Here is a 26,880-nt window from a genome sequence, read left to right as displayed (position 1 = left end):
ACATGGTGTGAAAGAATGAAATCTCTCTCTCTCTCTCTCTCTCTCGCAGACCTTGTGTTTTTCATTCCTCCCTTCTCCCTCCTCCCTCTCAGCCCTCCTCCACCCCTCACTTGTGCTCCATGCCGATTGAAGTGTGCAAGCATAACAGTCTGGGAAATAGGGGCCGAGGTTTATAAAGGAAATTGTATTCGGGCTGGGCCTGCTATGCTTCGTAAAGTCCATGTTGAAGTAAATGTTCTTACAAAAAGTATTACATTGAAGCCATAATACCATTGAGAGAAAAACAATCCAGAAGATAAGCTGAGCCAATAGGAGATGAGTATACAGCGGTATGTGGAAAAAGGCTAAATGAATCAGTGGTTTATGCCGAAAACTGCTCAGGAATTACTTAATCGCTTGCGGGTATTACTCTTCATGTACAGAAGCCAGACCTCATCCAATTTAGCCCGTATCCCCCCTCCAGCCAGCCAAACGCCAAATGTCTTCTCCCGTTTCACTTGAAAAGTGGCTTCGGTAATGTCGGTATCGAGGGACGACGATTGTTCCCTTCCTTCGCAGGACAGCTTCGTCTTCCCTCGCTCCTCCAGACAAGAATAATAGAAGCCAATTATCTCGCACCGCTGACCTACGGGGTTCAATGTGACAGGTCCGTTCCCACCAAATTTCGTCAATCGGGACTCGAAGGGGGTTTGCGACACCTGCTGTCGACAAAACAGGAAAGACGTCGGTCTAAATGACGATGAGTGCATATGCACACCGTCAGGACGCATTGTTTACTGCATCCGACCTGAACCTAAATGACAAAACACGTTTCCTACGCCCAGCCGACAGGTCAAACAAGTGCATCCCCACTTCCTTTTCCTTTGCTTCCCTTACAGGCCTTCAGAAACATTGGACAGGAAACATTGTTACCATTTTACTGTCCTTTACACACGTGGAACTTCCTGTTGGCTCACAAAGTTCACCGATGCTTAAAACAGACATTGAAAAATGGAGATCCGGGTTATTTCACATTATTGACAAACCCAGACACACTGTACACAAACATGGCCGTGTATTCAAACCATCTTAGTAAATGGAAATAATCACGCATTTCCTTGGAGCTGCCGGGTGGTGTTACAGCCCGACGTGGCCTGACGGACACCAGCAGCGATGGCGGGTCTAAACAGGTGGTGCCACGTGTCTGACTGCATCACACTACCTTTTTTGTGCGTTAAAATCCGTCACAAACGGAAACATCAGATGGTGTTTTCCCAGAATATTACTTGCTTCTATTTCTAGGTACAGTGTTCCTTTTTAAGACTAGGTACACAAGTCTATAAAAATGTGCTAATGAATCACTCAAAGTTCATGGAAACCCCCATTACATGCGTCATCCTTTCCTTGCGGTATCGAGCGTACACACCTTGCACTTCTGACCACAGCCATTCTATTACGTTGGTACCTCGAGCTAACTCTCAGTTTCCAACTATCGTTGTGCAGAGATGTGCTAGTAAAATGGTTTAAAAAAATCAAATTTTCTTACTGATCAGACATAAACTCAAGGGCGTTCCAATTTACAATGTTTTAACAAATCACTTCATGGTACACTATGGTGTTATAAGTTCAGCTAATGTGCACAAAAGCTTGACATAAACAAACATGCAAGCTTTGTCAAACTGAAACTGAAACTGCCACATTGGTAAAAAAATATATACCTGGCTGGGCCCTTCATGTGTATGTGTGTGTATATGGCTTTACAGCACGTGTATAACCATTGTACCGTGTGATGTGTTGAGCGGTACCTCGTGGGTCACAAGGAGCATACTGTTGGTGTTGTGGTGTATGTGACGGGGGTCACGGAGGTGTTGAGCCACTGGTTACGGGAGTAGAAACTGTGATTGACGGCACCTAGTTATAATTATAATATACACACTTACGCTTTTCTTCGTAACACATTCACCCCCTGGCTCCTTATTTTAAACTCTTGTCATCCGACCACCGTTTTGTGCCAATCTTAGTTATAACCACCCACTGACATGTTTTCCCATGTTTGCTAACACGGTTAGTGCTGGAAAACCAAACAACGCATGACCCAGCACTCCATCACCTGGCCGGATGATGTCATCTCATAAATAACCTTTTTCCCCAGCATGTGTCAAAGATTGGTGAGCAATGAGTGTGTGTGTGTCCTAAAATCAGTGACATTTTTTGGTGGTTGAGTAGTGACAGGGCATGTTTTTAAGGCCCTCCCTCCATGTTGTAAAGTCGAACCAGACCATGCGCCACCGGAGCTGAGTGTAAATGGTGGTTTTTGTCTCTGAACACAGTTCCCTCTTTGAGCCTCCATTTGCAGGCCCCCCCCCCCCCCCCCCCCCCCCCACGGATTGAGCATTCATAGAGGAGGTGTCACCATGGCTGCTTCTGGCATCAGGTGTGAGTGTGGATTTAGTGTTTTGACCGGTTGCGGCACGTCTCACCACGGCAACACCAGTGACGTCATTTACAATTGCGCCTGAACCATTGAGGTTGTGAGTGCTATGAATATATTTTGTAGTTTTTCAGTCAGAAGCTGATTTGAAAGCCACCGGGGAAATGGTGTAAAAAGCAGTGGAGCACTTTCAACCCAAAAGAAATTTTGCTTGGTTTTGAGCCGCACGAAAACATGACGAAAACATTTGACATTAAACAGATGCGTTTTATATGATTAGACAAGATTAAATCTCCACCATCGAGAATCGGTGCAGCGACTTTATGAGGCTGTCCTTAGGCCCCGGCAGCTTCGACAATTTCCAAACATGCCAATGTTTCGAATGTTTGGAACCAAATTCCATGGAAATTAATTAAGTAGCCTCAAGGCAATCTAATTCAAAACCACACAACGTGAAGCTTATTATTGGCGTCGAAGCAGCTTACTGCACAAAACATGGCATCCCCGCTAAAGCTAAGCTCAATCCTAAGAAGACATCAATGTGATGATACTTGATGATAATTGTATTTTGTTGCTTGCGTTTGTCACCTATGAATCTCTATGAAGCAATAGCTCCTCTCAAGTTCATGTATCTCAAGTACAGAACTCGCTGCTGCCAAAAGTATGAAGCTAAAATGCAGAAATAAGATATCTCAAATCCATATGTCAATCTCCTGCCAGTAGCTGTCACATCGTCAATATTGCTCAAGAAAATTTTTGTTTTTTCATCTGATTTTGTTGGTTATTTTTACACACGTGATTGTTTTTCAGATATTAAGAGGGTTAAATAATAAAAGCCGTATGCTTCATTTCATGAGTTGAGGTTGTGTGGCTGAGTAGTGACAGGGCCTGTCACTACTCAACCATCATTCAACCATCATGTAAATATCTACTCAGGGATTGTGTCATTCCCAGAGAAGCATACGGCTCAAAGGAAAGTGTTTTTCCTTTCGTCTTGGCGAAGACTCGTCTTCATTTTTTCTCTCACAGCATTATTAATTCAACCCTGCCAAGACATAGGTAAAATAGAGATAGATGAGGAGAAAGAAAATATTATGGACGTTCCTTCGTGGGTGGGCTCCTGCCATTGTCTTTCAAAGCACATGAGGACTCAGTCGCTCAGCTTTCACCTCCATTACAAGCTTCTCCATGATGACTTTCAACGAATCGAAGGCAAAAGAAACCAAATAGGATTTTGGAAAAACTGGATTGTCTTCACAGATTGCCTTTCAATTTCCTTTGTTTCTTTGGAATACAATTTAGGTTTAACTTATTATGGTTTAGTTTGCGAATCACAGAAAGTCCTTTTTAGAATTCGTGTGAAACAGGAACTATAGTGCACTCAGATCACAGTAGCTGACTTCTTGTCCAGTCGGGACAGAGAGAAAAGTGGGATATTTTTGTGCCTGGGACTGTTTTTGATTGCATACGTGTTTGTGTGTGTGTGGCTGCAACATGACCCCTGAGATCCCAATCTTTAATTACTCCCTGCATGAAACCATCCGACTGGTCTATAACTGGCCCCACTGATCTGGATGCCGGCAGTCGGATCGCCAAACATCGACGCGCAGCATGAGAGGCTCGGAGAGCATCCGACAACGGCTCCTGCCCTCCTCCTCTCGGTCGCTTTGGAGCTGGACCCAGTGGGTGTTCAGCCTGGGTCAGATTCACAGTAGATCCGAGCCCAACCCGACCGGCTTATTGGGAGAAAAAAAAGGTTTGAGCGTTATGAGGCCCGCAGAGAGCGCTTTCAACGCCTCTAAATTGAATGAGTAACAAAATCTCTCAGGGAGGTGCAAAGGTGAAGCAGATGCACACATGTTCACATGTAAAGGCCTCTGCAATGCGCATGCACGCACGGCAGAAACATTGCACGTTCGGCGCTGCGGAAAAATCCAGAAGAACTTTTGGCACGGTGCTCACATTACTGAATGACATGAGTGAGGAAATGGGGAAAAGGCAAGAGTTTTACATTCAGGTCCACATGTTTGGCACGAACTATTGCCATTTGAGAATACACTCCCATTATGCAGAGTACATCCACGCACGTAGCGTCTTTGAAGGACAATAAATGCACACAGGTACAGTTAGTAGATCGGGACTTTCATCATAAGTTCAGAACGTTCAAGATTAAAATCTCTCCCGCTGTAGATGTGTAAGCGTGCGGGCTCCACGGATCAGTGAAGAGGTTCGCTCTGTGCACATTGGCCCGTCCAACGTGAATACCCCAATACATCAATCCCTCTTCCCCTTTGTATCACTGCCCAGCGGTTGAACAGGGGGTCTTGAACTTGGCCACAATAGAAAGACTTTGAAGGCTTCACGGTTGGACCGAACTACTACCGCAGATTCCAGCAATATTGGGATGGAGAAAGACTACACCCGATAGTATATATGATAGAAATGAAATATCAAAGTGTGAACACTTGTCTGGCCTTTTCATTACTGACATAAGGACAGATCCACTATTTATTGTATTAGCCACAGTAGCAGCAGAGCTCTCTTCCAGTCAATCCACCAAATCTGTCCATTCTAACATATCAGTTCAGTCTCTTGGATGTTTTTGGACAGGATTCCCACTGACCATGGCGGCCCCCTGACTTTTTAGCGCCACCAGCAGTTCACACTCATAATTGCACTAAGTTTACACTTAGGCTATCGGACAAAATATTCCGACACGAATGGATTGGCGCGACGTTGACAGTCACGGTGGAGTGAAAGCTACCGATGTATTTGGAAACAAAATGGCATGAATTGAAACAACATCCAAATTGAAATAAAATAAAAGTATTTTCCAGTTTGACAGCTCGAGGTGTTATTTGGACTGAAATGTCTGGCCTCCATAATAGGAGACCCAGTCTCCTTACAATCACATGGACTCGTGCGGAAGGTGCCTCAAGTGGGCGGATAATAAATGACCTGCTGAAGAAGAGGGCTGGTGTCTAGATTTATGTTGTGACATTAGCCCGGACGTCATGCATTAAAAGTTAAGACGGACGACCTGCACGGGACACATGTCTCATCAGGAGTACTTCGCTCTAATCGATACACGCTCGGAGTTCTGTTACTCCGAGATGCGATTGGGACGTACCCGCGCGTGGTCGGTTCATGCTTGGCAGTGGCGAGCGCCGACATCCCGTCCCGTGCAGCTGGTGTGCAGCCTCTAGGCAGCCCTGTGCTGTGGGAGGGAAGCTTGGTTTGATTTTATTCCTGGGCAAACCAGGACTTTCACATTCCTGCTTTTCAATTGGAATCAATGTATTTGTTAGTGCCTGGGAGGCTGATATAAATATATGCTTACACATGTGCATTTGGAATAAAAAGGCCCTGGAATAATGACGTTTGAAGTGAGGTGCCGGCTGCCCTCCGGGCAAGCCGGTGTTGTGTTACATGACACTTTCTTCTTCTTTTTTTCTCACCCAATCACTCTCCTTGCTCCATCTTCAAGTGGGAGCTTTCCAAGCTGGAAAGTCCTGCCGCGGTCACATAAATTGTAGTCGGAGCGTTTGCAGGGTTCGGGACGAAAAGGAAGAAGTGTATTGTGGGAAAAGATCAGGTTCAAAGACAAAAAGAGGATCTGCAAAGGGTGAAGCCATAGGGAAGGTCTAAAAACTCCTCTTCGTCACATCTTGGGGGAAAATAGGAAGAACAAAAGAGAGGGAGGAAATTGGAAGCAGAGTAAAGGCAGCTTAGCAGCTCCCATCCAAAAAAGCCAGGAAGAAAGGGGAAGAGAGAGAGAGACTCAAAACAATGCATTAAGTGGCTCAGCGTTGTCCAGGGCGCCGGCTGAAACCCTCATGGAACCAGCCGGGTCAAACGAGTGACATGTCGACGCGCTGAGATCTTTCCTTCGTCAACAAGAAGCCTTGTGACAGCAGGGATCCAGGGTTTTATCAAGACTGCTGATGACCCAAACAGAATTTATAAAGGCTTAAACATGTCTCGCATTCTAGTGGATGGCGTGTCCGTGCGGCTGAGCAGTGCACGAGTCATCAGATTTATAGGAAGTGCTCCACAGTTAGTCTGCAAGAGGGTGATGATTCATGTTCAGAATGGCCTGCAGACGCTCCAGCAGATTTCAGAGCATAGTGTGACCGAAATCAACTTATTCACAACCTACAATCTCCCTTTTATCACAGACAACCGGGTACGTTTTAGCAGACGAGTGCAGAGCCTGTAGATTATGCTGCAACAACTCATGTGATCGTCTTTTTGGGTGCTCAACACAGAGACCCTCACCAAATACCCCCCCTCCCTCCCTCCCTCCCTCCCGCTTCATGGGAACACCTTACTCGGGCTGCCTTTAAACACACTTAAAAGAGCGCTGAGCATCCTGCCGCCAAGGGGCTGACGGGAAATCGAGGTCGACCGCATCTCCAGGCAGCCCCTTCCTCACCTGAGACGGCACGTTTCTCCAAAAAGGTCCGACCATCACACACCCTGTCTTTGATTCGGGCCCCGGCTGGCTTTCCTCGAGCACATCGGCAAAACATTAAGACCAAAAAAAAAGGAATAGAAGAAAAAAAGGGGAGAAGATAATTGAAACAATGACGGACAAAATAAAGTGGGAAAACTAAGAGGAATGGTGGATGGAAATGGATGGAGTGGAGGTAGAAGAAAGGGATGCGGTATTCAATAAGCCCGGGTCAATACCGGGCTGTGCGCTGAGCTTTACTGTCACAGCGTGCCTTTCAACATTTGTTTCCCATGAAGGACACATGGAAACGTTCAGCTGGCTTAAAGCAGATCGGTGCACGTTGTCTCGGGCCGTAACATTGCTACTTGTTTTTCAGGTCTGGGCTGGTAAACTTTTCTTAAAAACACAGGCAGCTGCAATAAACTTGCTCTGATGATAAACTAAACTAAAACTAAACATAAAGTAAAAAACTGCACATGTGCCGGTGGGAAACAAGCTAGATAAACGGTCCGAGATGTGAGCGATGGGAGTTGTCCTTCTTCCTGGAGTGCACGAGTGTTTTCACATCTACGCGGCAGAGAGAGGAGGGGAGACAACGGCAGATAAAAATAGCATCTTCAAAGCAATTCCTTTAGGCCTGAGACGGAGAGTCTTAACTGCACCAACAACAAGAACTTTTACTTCTCTTCGGGGTTTTCCATTCGGGCAACAACACCTGCGGTCTCGCAAAGGGAATCGCAGATGGACAGGTTGAAGTACTTTGTCGTTTAATCATCAGCTGACTTCCCTGTGGACGCAATCATATCCAGACATTTTAGTAGGCCTTTAAAGAAACTGCCTTATTGGGTGTTTGGAAAAAGCTCCTTCCTGTGTGCATTAACACCTGTTCGGTGGTGTAGGTGGTTGTGTTAAATCCGTACCGGGCGTTGGGGCGCATGTGTGTGTGTGTGTGTTTGTGAAGTCAAATACCTGCCGGCATGTGGAAGAGTGATACGGGTCTTCACAAGTGCACAGAAAACCCAGCTGTCCGTCCAACCCCCTTCCGCTTTCCCGCCCTCTTTCTATCCAACGTCCACATCACGGGCCTGCAGGACGCGTCGATATGTGCAGGTAATGTGTTAGCGAGCTCGGCTAATGGCCCACCAGGCGTCCGTTGTCGGGAGGCTTCCACTCTCTATTCTTCGTCCTTTTCTAACTACACCAGACAGGAGTCTGCAGAGGCTTAAGACAGTAAATAATACTTTGCAGCCCTCTGTAATATAAATCACTGCACGTTGTCAACGTCCGTCTAATCAAAAGCCAAAACCAGAGTCCGCGTACTGGTATCGGACATTTGGCTGAACTTTTCAGCTCTTTCCACATTCATAATCCGTAGCGAACCTTTCGTTTATGTTTTCCGGGAGCTTTTACTCCCGTGCAAAATGGGGGAACGTTGGGTCTCCCACAATACCCACTGCAGCCTCGTACTGGGAAAGGGGCTCCCTGCGGCTGGGGAACGCCGTGCACACAGCAGCCTCTGGTGGCTCTATGGAGTATTTTACTTCAAAGAGCCTGAAAACACAGACTGGAAAAGCAGAGATGGATTCGTGTAACAAACAGCTGTAGAATGTGATGGGATGAGCCCCAAGGTTTCCAGCAGATAACCGCCGACAGATTCCTCCAAAAAAACTAAATCCCTGATCCCAGATCTGACAATCTCATCCTCTACAGTCACTGCTTTTAGTAGACTGATTTTGGTACTGATGGAATTCTTCCATTGCACAAACAAAAAAAAGGAAAAACGTGGCTAATGTTCTCATAGTATCTGGACCAGATATCTGCCTCTAGAGCCAGAGTAGGAAGGATTTTTTTGGACGTGTGCGTGTACCTGCGTGTGCGTGTGTGAATGGCTGCCTGTGTTTTGAGTTATTGACGAGGTGTGCAGTCGGTCTGAACAGGCAGTTCTGTTCGTTACTTCAGAGCGACGTAAAGCCATTCACAGGTGTGACAACCAGACCCCCACCCGACACACACACACACACACACACACACACACACACACACACACTCACTCACATCACTTCCACGTCCCCTCAACAAACATAAGAGAAGCATTGAGTCTGTTATTGGTTGCCTTTTCAAAGCGACTGCGGTACTCCAAAGGAAGAAATGCTACCAAAGTACACTGGATCCGAAAGGACAAGGTGTGTGTCCGTGAGACTAGTTGAAATTGTTCGTGGAAGCACAACCAGCATGTTTTCAACTCCCTCGACTATCACACACAAAAGAAGTATCGTATTAAATGTCGCTTTTATTTGACATTCCTACCTACATAAATTAACATGCCATATAATTGGCAGAAATAAAGTGTGATTTCTAGAAAAAGGAAAAAAAAAAAGACATAAAGGCCTTCCAGCCATGCGCCACGAAGAAGACAAAAAAAGGAAAGTCTATACACGGCCGAGTGAAAGGACAAAATTCTTTTTAGAAACAGGACAGATATTTTGACAATAAAATGAAAAAAAAAGTGTCTTTCAGGGTTGTTACGAAACAAATGGTCAGAGGCTTTCTCTTCTTCCCAGCAGGAACATGTCATCCAGGCTCACACATAAACCTTTTTTCTTCAGATGGCCACAGGTCAGTGCCAGGAGGTTTTTACTGAGATACACCTCTTAATTGTACGTTTTGATTTCCGAGTTCATTCGACCTCTGACGGCGTTCTCTATGCAACTCGGTCCCCCCGTGAACCAGACACAAGAAATTGCGTGAGGGATCTTTTCGTCTCCATCACTCGTCTCCTGCGGGGAGATTCTCTTCAATCCTCTTGATAAACTTCATGCGTATTTCTGTCACACTGTCCCCCCTCAGAGTGTCCTGAGCGAATCTCACATCCACGGCCATCTGGACCTGAATAAGATAAGAAAAAGCGCTTACATTTGGGGATCCAAACTGGTTTCCCTGGACTACGCTGTTCTGCGATCACCGTGTGAATTGACCTTTATTGTGAGAAACGTACAGCGGATGGACCTTACCATCTCCAGGGCTCCTCTGAGGACGCCGCACAGCAGGCTGGAGTAGACCAGCGTGCTGTGGTTGTCCGGCAGCTCCACAAAGTCCACCAGTGGGTTGTTCTCCAGGATGAGGGAGAACTCGTCTCCCGCTGGGCTCCAGTTTGTCACACTGGGGGTGATTCCCAGGTACATCTTAAATGCGACCTAAAAAAACGCCACAGCACGGTTGGCGGAGAGGATGAAACACGTTACTCGATTGTAAAACAGTAGTGTTTGATGGCACATTAGTTTAGCGGAACATCATATTCACGCGTACCTTCCCCTTTATGTGTCGGCATTAATGCACTAATCAGCATTCGCTAAATCTGCACCGATACAAATATTCACTGCCAGATTATTTTTTTCAACACATTGAAGCGCAGCAGTTTTGCTGTAATTTGTATTCTTAAGCTGGATCAAGGGAATATATTAGTTAATCAAACCATAGATTCGTTGGTGGGATTAAGCTGTGGTGGTGTTGAAGAAAATGTATTTTTGAACCAAAACAATGATACATTTCACTGATGAGTAACGGATTCATGGCAAGGCTCGAGGTCACAGGATATCCCATATCAGATTAGGTTATCAATGCACCCTCTAAGGACGCCAACCGCCCCCCCCTCTTTGTGACCAAGAGCCGGTCCACTGAGCAAATATGATTTAGTATCGAAAAAATAAAAGATAAGATTGAGAAGAACACAGAGGAAAATTTAAGTACAACGTATCACAAGAGCAATCTGATCACCCAGCTGCTTCAGTAAACAACAGGACTACTGGTGGTGTTTCAGTGCAGCAGAGTGGGGGAATCAGTGTGTGTGTGTGTGTGTGTGCGCGCGCATCGCCTCTTTGGAGGGATCACATTACATACAAAACCCAATCGAATCCTCGCCTTCTAGACATCAACGTTACTATCAGGGAACGCAAAGAAGTGCAATCTTGGTCTCGACTGACTGAGGTTTTTCCCTCCCACCTCTCCCGAACCTTCTTCTTTCCGTCATGAATACTTTAGAGGCTTTTTCAACATCACTCTCTTTAATCCTTCTTTGTCTGTCATCCATCCATCCCTCCCTCCCTCTGTCCGTCTTTGGGAGACATCCACGGTCACTCTCTGATTGGCCCGGAAATGTCCAATTACCTTAGCAATGACATCTGCCGTTTCTCGGAAATCCTGACACCTGCCGATGCTGGAGCGTGCCAGGAAATCCTCAATCAGGCGCACGCCAATGTTATAGCCCCTAGGAAAGAGAAGGAGACAGAGAGAGACATTAGCGAGGGAGGAAAAAATGCAGTGCGTCGTACAGAGTCATTTTTGTGTCATACACATGGCAAATTATAATAATAATGGTCATGGTGCCAAGTCGACTTATCCTTCAGAATCTCAAACCAGCTTATTCTCCCTGATCCCAACGCGGTCTGGCTCGGACTACGACCGCCTTCTAAGGCCAAGCAAGACAAGGCTCATCGCGATGTTCGCCTTGAGAGAGCTTAAGGTTGCTTCACAACCAGGCAAGCGAAGAAAATCCGGTCCAAAGTCCCGTCAGTGGAACAGGATGTTTTGAATTTTTCAGTTATAAACCCATTATTTCTTAATCCTATTACTGTGGGAGAATATTATCCAATGTTGCCTTCCAGAGATTTTCTCTCCTCCATAAAAACACATCGGTGTTCTCTTTTATTGGAACACCCTGTTCCAGGAAGGTAGAAGAGACAGAGAAGTGTGAGAAATAAAACAGGATTATTATTATTAGTAGTATTATTATATCATCTCTCTGCTGTAGTTTGTCTCTGCCTGGAGTATATTATGGACAGAGCAGAGCGGAATGTGTCAAAGCAGTTTTAAAGGAGGACGTATCTTCGTATCTTGCATTGGTTTTCTAAGCAAATGATAAACTTCAACATGTTATACAAAATAACTCCTATATATTTAAATGCAAAAGGCCTACTATCAAGCTAATGCAGTTAAAGTCAAAGTCAAGTCAAAGTAGCTTTATTGTCAATTTCCTGCATGTCAGACATACAAGGAATCTATAAAAACGTTTCCCACTCTCCCACGGTGAAACATATAAACAGATAAGATAAGACAGACATTTAGATACGTATAGATATACATACAGATACACGTACAGCAGCATAAGTTTTTCTTTAAAGTGAGGTTATGGTAGTGCAAAAGTAGTAGCTAGTTACTACTATTGGGCCAGTTCGTGTGACACAGGTGGACTTGATCTAGGTAATTATTCAACTTCATTTCACAAAAAAGGACTATTTGAATTACAGGTTGCAAAGCAAGAAAATAGTAAAAACTCCCAAGCTGGTTAGTACCGTTGCAAGCCCCTGTACCTCTCTTTAATATTTGCATAAATATCTCAACAATACTTAGATCGCTTTGATATAACATCAACATTGTGACATTTGCATATGCAGTCGATGTTAGTTCATCTGTTGCACATTTAAAGGGTTGTTTTTGGCTGATATTAATATATGAAATAAAAAAAACATGGGATAATAACTGATACGTGGTGATAAATAAAGGATCCATGCAGTGTTATGATACCAAAATTGAATGCTATGAAATAATGATATAAGTCATTTGTTTGTTTACTTCAAGCACGGCAGTCTAAAGAAACTAGCTTGATTACCGTAGTTTGGTGTGAACATGATGAGCGGCGATCGGGTCAATGGGGATACTTACATCTTATCCAGTTGTTTATTGACCTCCTCGTCGTTCTCGTAGTCTTTACAGAGCTGGGTGACCAGGGCCCCGTAAGTCAGCGTGAACAGTTCAGAGTTCTACAGCAGAGAAAACAAACTTCCCATGTTAGTGATGCTGGGAATGATTTCATGCTCAAAAAATAGTGAAACACGCATGAAGGAAAACTACCTGGCTACTCCTGCAAAAGACCAATAATTCACATGCACATCTACAGTGAAATGACGAACAGAGAATGAGCAAACCATGCAGAAAGAGTATTAAGACCAGTCTCTTTGATTCTTATCCATATCCATATTATATATATATATATATATATATATATATATATATATATATATATATATATATATATATATCATAAGCCTCCTTAAACCTCTTAAGTTTCTCTGCAGCATGAAGATGGACAGATCATGCTTTGGACAGTTCCTGGTGCTGAAATGAAATCTAACAGTAATCTACGAAAAACATTTTAATAATAAACAATAAACACACTTTGTATATCATTTGTAATGGATACATCATGACTACATTTAGTATTCACTGCAGCATTAACGTTGAAACTGTAAAGCATCCCCCTTTTAACAGTGCCAAAACTAACTGACCCAACAGCAAATGATGACGTTACTTACTGTTATTATTGCACACTATGGGACTTCCTTTAGAAGGTTATCGTAAGTAGGGAACGGGCTAGGACGGGACCATGGTTCAGCTAACGCTACGTTGCCTTACTATTTAGCATGTGTGCTACAAGGAAATAACTACACATTTTATCGAAACCAGTGTTATTCAACTATGACCTAAACACTTATTTAGTAAACTGATTTAAAAGCATATACGGCTTGCATGTCTCCTGTCACACCTGTCAAACATATATACATGAATGAAGACTCGCACCGGTACCGCGTAGCCAGTTGTCAGGTTAGCTAGGCGGCTACGTTTAGCATTTTGCTAGTTAAGCTAGCTAACGTCAGGTCTGTTTGCTTTTAATCCCGCGGGAGTCGCCTACCATCTTCTTGCTGTCTGTTGTTCGGTTGGATTGCCTGGACATTGTGGACAGTGTTAGAGGCTTTAGACTCGATATTAATCCTTTATTTATTTTATTCTGGCTTGGCAGTTATTTCCGCAATCACCAGTCACAGACGTCCACAAACGTCAAGCTCGTCACATTAAATACTACATTTCCGGTCATACTCTAAATGTTTTAATTTGTTAATTAGTTTAACAATAGACACATAACGCATATATATGTTAAGAACACGTATTTGAGTAAAATAACATGTATTAAATGAAAGTCGTTGTTGTTTTCATCATTTCCTTTAATAAAGGGATCAGTCGTTTCTAATCTAACGCATTACATACTTTATTTTGAAGACAAAGTCGTTTCATTTCCGGTTTTTCTGGTAACGTTACCAGCTTTCATGTCCTCTCCTATCAGCTGTCACACCAACATTTCCTTGGCTGTTTCGCTGTCGGGAGGTCGCGCTATCGCCGCCTTTCGTCTTGGAGCCGAATAGCGGCCCACGAGGGAGACGAAACACTCCTCACGGTTGACCACTAGGTGGCGGCACACGTAGTAATTTCACATTAAGATAAACTAACCACTTGTCATTTCTGTATTTTTACAATATTTTAGAAATATGGCCCAGGTTTGAAAAATGTTTTAAAGAAACTGAAACATATGACTTTTCACAAAATAGCTTTATTTTGATACAAATCTATCACAGCATGTGTGTGAGAGTGAGAGAGCGAGAGAGAGAGAGAGAGAGAGAGAGAGAGAGAGAGAGAGAGAGAGAGGGGAGTCACTACAGCTCATTGATGGCTTACAGATGCGCCTTCGCGTCGACCTTTCATTCGCCTCCATTCATTCCGGCTCTGCATTCACGGTGCCTTTCCTCCACGTGACGTCCCGACTGCTGCCAGTGTCTCCCGCAGAACCCGCGTCCTCCGTCGGCCGGGAGACGGTCGTCCCCATCCCGTTGAAACAAACTCGCCCTGCCGCGGCGAAGAGGGACGAGGGACCCGGCAGCATCGGCTTTTATTTTGTCAAATAAACGACTAATTGACAAAAAAAAAGCCGGTACGAGCCCCGCGGGGTGGGAGGCTGAGGGGGGGGGGACGCAGGGAGGGGGAGGGGGTTGTCTAGCCGGCGGGAGGTGGACCAGTGCGATGATGCCGGGCAGATCTGTGAAGGACGTGGACAGGTACCAGGCTGTCCTCACCTCTTTGCTGGCGCTGGAGGAGAATAAATACTGCGCCGATTGCGAGTCCAAAGGTAGGTCGCTATCGACGCCTGTAGTTGCCTCCGCTGATCCGGGGGTCAGTGCGTGAGTCGGCCGCCCCGCTCGTTCACTACACGCCGGATAATGCGGCGTTGCACTGCGGTGCAAGACGCGCGTCCCTACTCGGCTGGAGCGCGGCATGCTGCCACATCACCCAGGTCCCTCGAAGTAATAGGACGGGATATCTACAGCAACAATAGACGCATATTTTATTAGACATAGCTGTCATGGAAGAGGGTTTTTTGGGGGGGGTAATGTTGGAGAACTTTATTACATGATGAATGAGTAAATGAGATCTTAAGTGGGACAGTTTGGGACCCCTTAACCTTCATGAATAGATACAGCAGACATCAAGATAGGCGCATCAGGAATGACTTTGAGTCACCCTGAACAGTTTGTTCCTGCAGTCCGAGTGCAGACGGGGAAGCCTTTTCAAAAGGGCAAGTAACAGTAATCAAATCTGAAAAATTGGAATTATCGGAAGGCGCTGTAACATCCCCAGTGCTTCCCCTGTGTGGCATTCGTTTTCTCTTAAATCACCACGGACAGACAGTCTTCTGTGTGCGTCCGTGCGTCCGTGCGCTGCCCCCTTCACTCCATCTGCAGATCCGACGAGGCTCCGGACGGTGTGACCACCGGCCTTTTTGCTTAACCCGCTTTGCTCTCCTCCATCAACAAAAAAAGGAAATGATCTGTGAATGTAAATACACAACCAGCGGCTTCCACTGAGCTCACCTCGGTCATAAATCCTCAAGTGGAGGCCCTGGATGCATCACTGCCGGGTGTAAAGCAGGGAGGATGGGGTGACAGACAGGGGGGGAGCACCCTTGGGATTCCTCCTGAAAACTTTATGAACGACACCAGTAAGCAGCGCCACGTATTCAAAGGGCATTGAGCTGCATTCTGCCCTGCAGGTTCAAACCCGTGTTTGGTTCTTCGACGGACTTAAAGGTGGGGACAAACAACAGCAGAGAAACCAGAGTTAGAAATCAATAAGGCCTGGGAAGCTTTTCTCCCTGGATGTGTTTGCCAGGCTGCCTCATTACGGTGGGGGGGGACATTTACAATGTTTGGGATAAAGACAAGCGTGCGGCGTGTGCTCGTAGTTCATTTGGGCCGACGTCCCTGTCCGGTTTGTTTGTTCGGTTATCCCTCTTTATACTTTGTACTTAATCTCTGTGTGCCTCATCGACAGGGTCTGCAACTGTCGATCTCTTTCGGGAAGCTGCCGAATGCAGACACAGAGCTGGAGTGTAAGACATATTTCACAAGGAGCACTAAGCGAGCAAGTCTGTCAATAGAGGATATTGATTAACCTCAACTAAACTCGCTCTCAGATAGAAAGTTCGGGTGGTGCATTGCAAACCCGACCAGTGATCTGAGTAGGAAATTAAAAAAAATGATGCTTTGATCCGTTTTTGTTTTTCAGTTTCCTTGCTCAACACAAAATCAAAGCTCTCCATTCTAAGTGAAATGTTTTCATCTAATCTCGTCTCGGTCACACGTATGTGATGCTGTGACTGTTCAGAAGTCAGAAGTCATTTTTGAAAAAGCACCCTGTGATCAGACTCGTGGAGCTCATCTGAGGACTAGACCGCCGTCACAATACACCGATTATATAAACGATGAGGCCTTGTTTGTGCGTTTGTGAAGTGGTGGACTATTCCTGTCCAAATTAGGTGCACGTGGAGAGACGGATTTGGATCTTTTTGGTTCTATTGTTGTTGTCTTTGATTTGCTATCTGCCGCATATCGCTTCCCAACCGCCCTTTTCTCTCTTTTCTTTCGCATTCTGCTTGATGTTTGTCCGTAATGGATCGGCGCCAGTTCACTGTGCAACAGACTGGCCTAATTAGACTGCAGATGAGATTATGGGTTAAGGGAGAAAATAGCAACCACACACACACACATACCAACACCAGTCCCAGCCGAAGCTCCAGCTGTACTCCGAAGAACATCGGCATTTCTTCGTATCATTCAATGGTCTCTAACTATGAAGCAAAGTGTGACTTCCATCAGCTGAGCGGAATTAAACCACGCTGAAGGAAAGGTTACACATCACTTTCATTCCCCAATTGTATTTTTATTCATGATCTTGGAGCATTCGGCCTCCTACCATCAAAGTGGTGCATTATGTTTGTTTTAAACCGCATGCCCCCCCCCTACCCCCCTGCCACCCCTCCCGTCTCAAGTCAGGCTTTTCACCATATGGCTTGTGATGAGGTTCCGTCTAATCTTGTTTGCCTGCACATAGATTGCTGCACGTTTATCACCCCCCCCCCCCCCCCCCTCCCCCCTTCCCCCTCCGGGTGATTGAACAGGAAGTGGTGAGACTTGTGGAGCCAAGTGCAGGTTTACATCAACACACAGAAACACATTAACGATGCTATTAGGTCGTCCATTTCAACAGCGTGCTTACCGTACACACGCTGCACCAATGAAATAATCGCTCCACTTTTTGCAACTTCCTGTGTAAATCTTTCGTCTGTGCCAAACTGGCTTACCGCTTCTGTTTTTTTTGTTTTTTAATGACTTCCTCCCTCTGTGAGACTGTGAATCCTCAACACGGCCACGAAATAACGAATAGATGAGCCAGAGAGAAGGTGATGCGGGTGCATAACGCAGTCAACACTCCTCTGGCTTCAGTCTCAAGAGGCTGCACACATACACGCGTGTGTGTGTGTGTGTGTGTGTGTTTGCGTAAAAGCCGCCCTCCATTATTGTCACTGTTGTACTTGTGTTTACGTACACACGGGTTGCCGTGGAGATATATCACCTGATGTCATGCCTTTTCCCTTCACCTCCACTTAGCCTCCGTCCCCTTACGCCCCTCTGGCCCCTCAGCCAATCAGACGCCAGCAGGGACGTCCTTTGAAACGAGGATGGTGACGGCATTGAGTTCAGAGAGAAGGCGTCAGACGAAGGCCTTGAAGAAAGGGAAACGTAGTAGGACCCGATCAGGGTCTCGATTGTGTGATTTGATGTTCAAACTAAGTTACAAATAAATCAAAAAAACACACAGAAACTGCCACATGCTGTAGAACTGTATGTACTAGAAAAACACACAAGTGAAAAAGGAAAAGCCAGTTGCCTGGAAATTGCTTCATCACAGTCCAGGAAATGGGCAAATTACAAGGAACCGTGTGTTTGATTGTTCTCTAACATTACACAAATAACCCCAGAGAGTACAAACAATAATACCAGTAATAGGATGAATGTAAGCATCAAAAATGCATTATGAGAACCAATAGCTTGCAGTGATGGAGAGTGTTACCCATCTTTTGACAACCCCCACGACTCACCTGCGGAATCACAGTGGCGACACTCGCACAGCATCACAAATGGTGGGTGTTCATAAGTAAATTACCAACACGGGTCCATCTGCTTGCCTCAGACAGGGACCGGGTCACGGGAGGGCCTCTGGGTTTCTGGATTGCTTTAGATGCCGAGGGGCTCGAGGCCGGGACAGGTGTGTCTATACGTGAGTGTGCGTTTGTGTGTCGCTGTCGGTGTGTTTAGTATCCACTGGTGAGTGAGGCTCTTTGGGATTAACTGCATGCAGAAAGCAACATTTATCCTTGTGGGATACCAGCTGATTTATGCACCTAGTTTGTGAGTGTGGATCAATATCTTCTTGTGTGCCGTGTGCACTTACAGGCGTGTCAGGAAAGCGCCCCATGTAAATACCATGTTATTGTATGTGATTCAATGGCAACCTCGAAGGTGAATGGAGTTTAACATTTTTCCAGGAAAGGATCGAAGTTAGTGGTGTGGGAGAAGCTGAATGTGAGGAACTGGGAAATGAAAGTGTGTTGAATGGGTGTGGGGGTGAGTGACAGAGCGGTTCATCATAGATCTCTGTTGGCACCTGCTCGCTGCTCGTCACACCCCCTGTGCTGTAAATCCCAGCATGCCATACTGCTCTACCGTTCTCCACCATTATAAAAATCTCCTCTTGTTTGTCTCGGTTTTTGGCTCTCGCCCCAGCTCTGCCTTCTCCTCCCCTGATGTGCTTCAAGCTGCATTTTTAACAACCACAACCACATTCGTTTTTTGCCAGGATGATTCATCCAGCTCGTATTCAAAACCTCTACTTTGAGGTTGTCTTGCCCCATAAAAAATGGATTTTTCCATTTAGTCAAACCTCCATTGTACCTCAAAAGAAGGTGTTGGGATTTGTTCGTTGGTTACCAAAAAGGAATTAGGCCGTCTATCTGCAATGCACGCTGCGATCCAAACCCGGTTGGCTACACTAAGACTTTGATTCGTAGAGGTTTCTCGTTCAACTTTCCTTTCTTTTCCACAAGTCTTTTCCTCCTACTCGCTCTCTTCTATATCTGTTCAAAGCACCTGGAGGTGTGCGTTGTTGCTGGATGGACGTGCTGTACGCGGGTTCTTACCAAAGCACTGCATTGATTGGAACCAGGCGAAAGTGGTGCAGTGTGTGGATGGGATTTACTTTTAATAACCAACCTTCAACTCCCTTTCCTCTTTCTCGGCTCGGCCCCTCGGCACCCTCCTGGACGAACCCCAGCGCCTGCAAACATTCATAATGACCCGTGGAAAGCAGATGAGACCTACGCTCACACCACTGGACACATGGACAAATACGCTTTGGAAAGAAAACAAGCTTTATACTAATTAGCTAAAGAACAGCTCGTGACGTTATGGAAGTCCATCACATAGTTGTTGAGCTGTCGGGCCTGGCTGGAAAGAGATAAAAAGTCAATACTATAGGCAGCAGCAAAGAATAATGCAGTGTTTAGGGGGCAAAGCCCCAGCAAGTGAGGGTGGAGAGCGATGCAGAGGGGGGCGAATTAGATCTGTGAGTTGGAGATATGGACGGACGGAGGGAGGGGAGGGGAGGGATGGGAGGAGACGGGGGGTGAATGAGAGAGATAAGTGATGGCAGCCGGGACACAGAGGAGCCTGAGAATAAAGATGAGAAGTCCACCGCTGATGGGAGTCCTTTACCCGATGGACAACGTCTCTCTCTTTCTCTCTGTCGGTGCCAACGTTTACAGCTGTTAAGCCGGCTTTGCAAAGTAATTCCTCTATTATTAGCCGGCGTGACAGCCAGCGCGGCGGCCTGGACGAGCAGGGTGAAGGACTGTGTCCGGCTCCCCCCATTGATGTCTTTCAGTCTCATAATTGTACAACGCGGCAGGCAAACTGCAACCCAGAAATATATACAGATGCAGATTCAAATGATGCGAGAAGAATGACCCCTTTTAGCATTCATAGTTCAGGATGCACCCGATACGGAGGACTGATATTTGACTCTGCTGCCTGACACTGTGTTTCCGCAGCTCTGGTAAGGGGGGAGGGCTTTTATGTTTTCTCTTCTTCCTTTTATTTGCATAGAATGGCCTTTCCTCAACAGCGCACTGTGGCTTTAACAACAATAACAGTAATACTTTCGTTTTTTATTTATTGGTACCCAAAGACGCTTTACTGTGTAAATCTGATAAAGGGAAACGTACAGATAAGAAAAATAAAAAATAAAATGCATTTAATTAAAAAAATGGAAACCGGAGAATGAGTCATGTAGGGGTCAGCGTTTCATGGCGAGTTTGAAGAGGTGTGTTTTGAGGGCTTGTTTTAATGATGATGCGGTGGGAGCCTGGCGGATTTGGGATGGGGAGGTCGATCATCCAGAGGGGAGGTGCAGCAGCTGAGAAGGACCTGCTATTGGCGGACCTGAGGCAACGGCTTGGGGGCCTGGAGGGGGGAGGAGGTCAGAGAGGTGGGAAGGGGCCAGGTTGTTCAGGGCTTTGCAGGTGATGAGTAGTATTTCAAAGTCTATCCGGTATTTCACCGGAAGCCAGTGGAGGTTGCAGAGGACCAGCGTGCGGATGTGTTCACAGCGGCGGTGGATGTGAGTTCTGAACATATTTCAGTTTGTTGAGGGTTTTTTGGGAGAGGATCTTGTTGCAGTAGTCGAGTCTGGAGGTTATGAGGGCATGAATGAGAACTTCGGTGGCGGCGGAGGAGAGGCAAGATTTGAGCCGTTCAATGTTCCTGAAGTGTAAGAAGGCAGTTGGTGATGTGGTTGGCAATGGGGTGTGAAAGAAAGGGTGGGGTCGAGGATGATACCGAGGTTTGCGGAGCAGGCTGGAGGCCAGTGACAAATCCAAATCAGAGCCGCTCTTCCATCTAGTGGTGTGAAGGCTGCAGTGCATCAACCCTTTAAGGCAGGGAGTCACAGCGGAGATGAGCGCAGAGGCCGAGGTTGGCAGGGGGTCGAGGCAGAAAGAGAGGAGGAGGAGGTGGAGGAGGGGCAAGAAGAGAGGAAGATGCTGGAAGAGATGGGGAGCGAAGCACCAGTATTCTCTTTGAAGCCGCCTGTATCCTCTGACGAGGACAGTCGCATCGCTCTCAGCACAAAAGCTGCTGCAATGTAACCATTGACATAGACATGGCAGCAAGATGGACGAAATGGTCCACTGAGCAAAGACATGCACCCACCAACACACACACACACACACACACACACACAGGCTCATGAGTAATGCTCCCTGCAGGTATCCAGAGTGTGTGTTTGTGTTACTTTCCACTCCCCCTCCCTCCTCTCAGTCTCAGTTATCTGGGCTAACTCTCCTATTGGATCCCATTATATGTCAGGACCTCGCACGACTTACACTGGATTAGTTGAGTTCCAAGCTGAATTAAAACTCCTAATTTAATTCCAGGCTTGTCTCTCTATAATTGGACTGAAATTAATCAGAGCTGTTCCTCATCATTCATCTCCCAATTGTGCTCGCCTGCTCACTCTACATGTCTGTTATACTTCTAGTGTTTCTATTAGCCCACTTACTCAATACCCCCCCCAACACCCCCAGCTCTGCTCCAGCATTTATACAATACCGTCCTCTCTGTACCAGGTCCAAGATGGGCGTCCTGGAATTTGGGCATCTTCGTCTGCATCCGCTGTGCTGGTATCCATCGCAACCTGGGGGTCCACATCTCCAAGGTCAAGTCCGTCAATCTGGACCAGTGGACACAGGAGCAGGTCCAGGTCAGAGGTCAAACAATCGAAACATTAGAGTTTAGACTTTGACTGTGGTAGTTTTTAGGTAAGATATAGTTAAAGTTAGTTATATTGGAGAACCCAGGCCAGATTTGACTTCTCTTTTGCTTTCAACTCTCAATTCCTTCCACATTTATATGTGTGTTCACACGCAGTAGTGGAAGTGGAGACTTTCTCATCTGTATGCACTGTATAGTTTTTGGGCAGGACAGTCAGCATTGTGCGTCCCAGTATGATAATTTTCCTCAAGTCAGCATCTTCGCTCTTCTCTTTCCTGAATGCTTAACAATGTGACGTTGTTTGTCGTGTCTCGACGTCTCCAGTGTGTTCAGGAGATGGGAAATGCCAAAGCCAGACGTCTCTACGAGGCTTTCCTACCCAAGTGCTTTCAGCGGCCCGAGACGGACCAGTCGGCGGAGAGCTTCATCAGGGACAAGTACGACAAGAAGAAGTACATGGACAAGGTCATTGACATCCAGATGCTGAGGGTGAGTACAAACCTTTGCCTCAGCGGAAACAAAAAAATGCTATTGTTTTGCCTCTTTTCATCCACTGCCTGTCGTGATATTCTAGAGCATTCTACCTGTTTTATCTGTACAGAAAGAAAAGAGCTGTGACAACATACCCAAGGAACCTGTTGTGTTTGAGAAAATGAAATTGGTGAGTATCCGGATCACAGCATTAACGGAGAACCGGTCTTTTCTCGCATTGAGCCGATTCTCGTATGCAGAGTAAGTGAGTGGTTGAGCTAGGAGAGGTGGCATAGGAGCTGAGGAAAGAGGAGACAGGGTGTCGGTCAGTGAGGAGAAGGTAACACAGGAGAGGGTACATTTTGAAGCTTGTGAAAACTGGGAGTAGCTATTCTGACCGGACCGGGAAGGTCATTTCAACACCAGTCAGGAGTTAAAAGATTCTCGATTTAAGCTCATTTGTCAACGCAGACATGAATTTAAATTGGCTTTCTCCATTGTGACAGAAAAAAGACATCAGCCCAAAGACAGATCCCCAGTCTGTTACAGACCTGCTTGGATTAGGTAATTCAACTCACACACACACACACGTGCACACTTGCACACCCATTTACAGCATAGAGGGAAGACAAAGAAATAGCAAGAGAAATAGACGAGTTTGTACTTGAACCACAAAATCGTTTTAAGTAATCACACTTGCTTCCATCTGCCCGCCATTAGATGCCCCGGCTCCAAGTGTGTCGGTGTCTAATGGTGGAGGATGTGTTCCAGACAGTAATGAGAGCCCGGCGGTGTCCAATCCAGCTCTGGCGCACTCTGCACTGGATCTCTTCAGCACTCTGCCGGGAGCCTCCTCTGCCTCCTCCATTAAAACCACGGTAACGCCCTGCGAATGCCACACGCCGCTCTGCGCCGCACGGGGGCCTCGTGTCTGTAGCCGCGCCGTGACAAATACAGTTTCACTGTGCACGTGTCCGAATGTCAAAGACAGCTGACTCTTTTAAATATGTCTATCTGAGTACAATTGTCGATTTTGTCACCCCTGCTTGCATCCTTCCTCTGTTGACAAACACCGTCTCCTGCCTTCACTCCGTCTCTCCATCCCCCCCCCCCGATTCCCCCTACCGCTCCAGCCGGTTTCTAGCTGCATGCCTCACAGCAGAGTGACTGCCTCGGTGCCGGACAACCTCAGTCTGTTCCTGCGTTCGGCCCCCAAAGAGAAGGGCAAGAAGATGTCCAAGGACTCCATTCTCTCCCTGTACGCCTCCACCCCCTCAGTCCACGCCAGCAGTATGCCGACTCACGGTGAGGCAAACCTTCTTTCTTAATCTTTATTTATTGAGTTGGTTGGTTTCCTCAAAGAGACAATCGCATCTATATTGTTAATACCTTACCAATTGCCAAAATGATTTTTTTTTTGGCAGGCTTGTACATGAACCAAATGGGATACCCAACACACCCGTACGGATCGTACCATTGTTTGGCCCAGGCCGGCGGAATGGGAGGTGCCACGATGATGTCCCAGATGGCCATGATGGGACAGCAACAGAGCGGCGTGACTCGTGTCCAACAGAAGGTCGCGATGGGACAGCAAGGTGTCACGGCTCAGCCGAGCGGCGCCATGGCGCCCCCCTACATGGCGGGCATGAGCCAGGGCGTGATGGGACAGCCGCAGAGCGGAATGATGGTACAGCAGCAGAATGGCACCATGGGGCGGCCGCAACAGAGCGGGATGATTGCGCAGCAGCAGGTGGGAGGTTTACCTCAGCAGCAGAGTTACGCAGTGCAAAACGCCCAGCAGCTACAGTGGAACATCCCCCAGGTAGGTGTGTGTGTGTGTGTGTGTGTGTGTGTGTGTGTGTGTGTGTGTGTGTGTGTGTGTGTGTGTGTGTGTGTGTGTGTGTGTGTGTGTGTGTGTGTGTGATTTGGACGGGATGAATCTGGGTAGTTAAAGTTCCGTTCAAAACAAAACGTGTTTTGTGTCGTTTCAGATGACTCAACACATGGCCGGCGTCAACCTCCACAACGGCGTGACGGGATACAGCGGGCAGCAAACGGGGGCCTCGGCAACTTCAAACTCAGAGCACATGACCGCACACGTTTGGAAGTGATCGGATCCATCCGGGAGGAGACGTGATGACCCAGAAAACAGAGGCAAACTGAGTTGAAGGAATCGGTGGATTGGACTCCCCAATCCTGTTTTTTAATGCAAGGGAGGAGGAAGAGGAGGAGGAGACAGGGGTGAAGAGGAACATGGTACTACTACTACTACTACTACCTCTCTTTCTCTCTCCTCTCTGACCATGCTTCCTCTTCTACATCCATGGCAGAATTTCCATGCTTGCCTTCCGAAACACTGACCAACGTATGATGACCAACGCAACAGGGTTCAGAGGCTCACTGCTTGACGTAACAGAACAGTTGGTTTTTGATCAGAATCAGCATAAATGTTAGGAAATGGTCTGTGAATTTGGGCATTTATTGGAACAAGATGTGTTTCCCCCAAAAGATGGAAACATAACTTAGAAACATGGCTTAATTGTCCTTTTCGCCGACAGTTGGATGAAAAGTTTGATGCGATACCACCATTAACTCTCTACAGCAGACGGTTAGCTTAGCATTAGCATTCAGACTGAGAGACCAGACGAAGAACTGGACCGACTCCGATGGAAGATTTCGACAGTTTTCAGATGGAATTATATGTGAGTTGATGAAAAGTCGGCTTTAGATACGCTCAAAGCAGGATGTGAGCGTGACAAGTCTTTGCGCTAAGCTGTCCGTCTGCTGGCATCGGCTCCATACGTATCGAGGAGGATCAAGCCAGGCTACGCTATGCTCGCCACATCTTTAAGTTAAAGGTATTACTGAATAAGATTAGCTCTGCATAAATAGGGAAAATGTGTTAAATTGTACAAAACACAATATTCTAAATACTTAACAACTTACAACCATATTAAAAAGGTAAGAAATCTCTTTTTGTGTAAAGTACCTTGTTCCTCAGTTCAAGCAGCGACACAACCTACCTAAACAGCCTGTATTTATGATGTCTTCTACCCAACCAACACAGGGCTTCTTTTAGAAATCAACACATAATCTCCACTTTTAAGTGTCTAAAATCCTAAACTGGATTTGGGAGACCAAAGATCAACGCTAGCTTTATTACGGTTGTACAGCATTCCGATGCTTTGTTGCATCTGTGCGGCCGCTCAACTAGTGATTAGTATAACTTTCAACTCAGCGGCCCTTTAAAAGTACGTTTGGTCGGTCTGGGCTCATCGGTTCACTGTGCTACCTCCTCAGCAAGAGCGGGACACTTCAGAATAAGGTCACTTGCATGTATGTTTGTCTACCTTGTACAATAGAGGCCTCAAATAACGCTGAATGTCTATGAGAAAGAAAGGAATACAGAGAGAGGGGTGTGTACAGAGGCACAGGACAACTGAAAGTACAGAGCCGCCATGTTTCAGATTCTTCCACTGAATTGCATGAAGAGAATGTTTATCTAGCTCCGATTGTACGTACTGTGTTAATTGAGGTATCTGAACGGGTCTCTATGAACGTTTCTCTCTACCCAGTTGACCCAGCTCTCCCATTCCGACCGGCATCGACTCAACGAATGTTATTCCCGAATGTGTTTTTCACACCAGGGGTGCGTTTTCTCTTTTTGATATTCTACCGCCGCGTTGAGCACTGGGGTCTTTGGAATTGTGTGCGATCAGCAGAACCGTAGTTCAACCATGAGTGAATAATCATTTAAAAACATCTAAATTAACCCCTGGACGCCGCTCCCTTCCAAACAAGCAGCAACCTCTGTATCCCAACCTCTTTAAAAAGCTTTTTTTTTTTAATCAATTTTTCTAAATGCATGGCACCATTAGTGTGAACTATTTTAGTTTTAAGCAGTTACTGATTGTGTTGCGAGATGAACGATTCATACTAAATGCTAATGCTAATGCTACCAATGAGCAGTAAAGCCTTCCAGGTTTTTTTTTTTTTTTACATTGTAGTTCATTTGGTGTCATTTTCTCTGCTGAGAGACAGTGTGTCGTCTTTGCAGCAGTGGAGAGTTTTTTGAAGCAGTGTGAATCCATCTCTGTGGCCGATGATCCTCTTTTAAGTTTGCTTGTACCCGGTCCCTTTTTTTTTGTCTGGTATATTTTCTGTGAAATAACAGCAATTGAAGGAATGTATATTTTGTATGTACTTGTCAATCAAGATGTTGTGTATTTTATTCTTCATCAGAATGTCTCAGTCACATCTAGTTTGGCTCTTAAGAAAGATTGATGAACATGTGCCGTTTTGTTAATTCTGCATTCTTTTCCACGTGCTTTGCAGCTTTTGATGTTACATCTACACGAGTCAGTCAATTACGTTTGAGAATATGTAACACATGGTACTTGTCTCTGTGAAAATATACAAAATAAATAGCGCTTTGATTCAATTCAGTATATTCTGTCTTTAAGTGTTCGTATCGCGATGGCTATTTGAGTCGGGCT

General features: G+C 46.0%; 2 protein-coding genes across 5 annotated transcripts in view; one reads left to right on the top strand and one right to left on the bottom strand.

The window, feature by feature from the left end:
- smap2 (small ArfGAP2) overlaps positions 1-26,825 on the top strand; it is a 32,402-nt gene extending 5,577 nt beyond the window's left edge. The window contains exons 1-9 of one of the 4 annotated variants that reach the window (XM_040188408.2): positions 14,398-14,877; positions 21,769-21,902; positions 22,238-22,402; positions 22,515-22,574; positions 22,891-22,948; positions 23,105-23,262; positions 23,518-23,689; positions 23,809-24,206; positions 24,376-26,825. In XM_040188408.2, coding sequence (XP_040044342.2) covers positions 14,772-14,877; positions 21,769-21,902; positions 22,238-22,402; positions 22,515-22,574; positions 22,891-22,948; positions 23,105-23,262; positions 23,518-23,689; positions 23,809-24,206; positions 24,376-24,495 — 1,371 coding nt within the window. In that variant the 5' untranslated portion in view covers positions 14,398-14,771 and the 3' untranslated portion in view covers positions 24,496-26,825. Of the gene's footprint in view, positions 1-14,397; positions 14,878-19,992; positions 20,199-20,620; positions 20,763-21,768; positions 21,903-22,237; positions 22,403-22,514; positions 22,575-22,890; positions 22,949-23,104; positions 23,263-23,517; positions 23,690-23,808; positions 24,207-24,375 lie in introns of those variants that run through there. The other 3 variants (XM_078081850.1, XM_040188409.2, XM_078081848.1) reach the window with 3 other exon arrangements.
- trappc3 (trafficking protein particle complex subunit 3) lies at positions 9,139-13,955 on the bottom strand. The gene is made up of 5 exons (XM_040189250.2): positions 13,612-13,955; positions 12,585-12,682; positions 11,031-11,130; positions 9,878-10,060; positions 9,139-9,752 (listed from the first exon to the last, which is right to left on the bottom strand). The coding sequence occupies exons 1-5, from the start codon at positions 13,651-13,653 to the stop codon at positions 9,633-9,635; spliced, it is 543 nt and encodes a 180-aa protein (XP_040045184.1). The 5' UTR covers positions 13,654-13,955; the 3' UTR covers positions 9,139-9,632.
- Positions 26,826-26,880: the final 55 nt, after the last annotated feature.

Source organism: Gasterosteus aculeatus, chromosome 10, assembly GCF_964276395.1.
Source record: "Gasterosteus aculeatus chromosome 10, fGasAcu3.hap1.1, whole genome shotgun sequence".
Taxonomy (NCBI): Eukaryota; Metazoa; Chordata; class Actinopteri; order Perciformes; family Gasterosteidae; genus Gasterosteus; species Gasterosteus aculeatus.
Note: the sequence above shows the minus strand (reverse complement) of the source record. Positions and strands in the feature narration are given on the sequence as shown.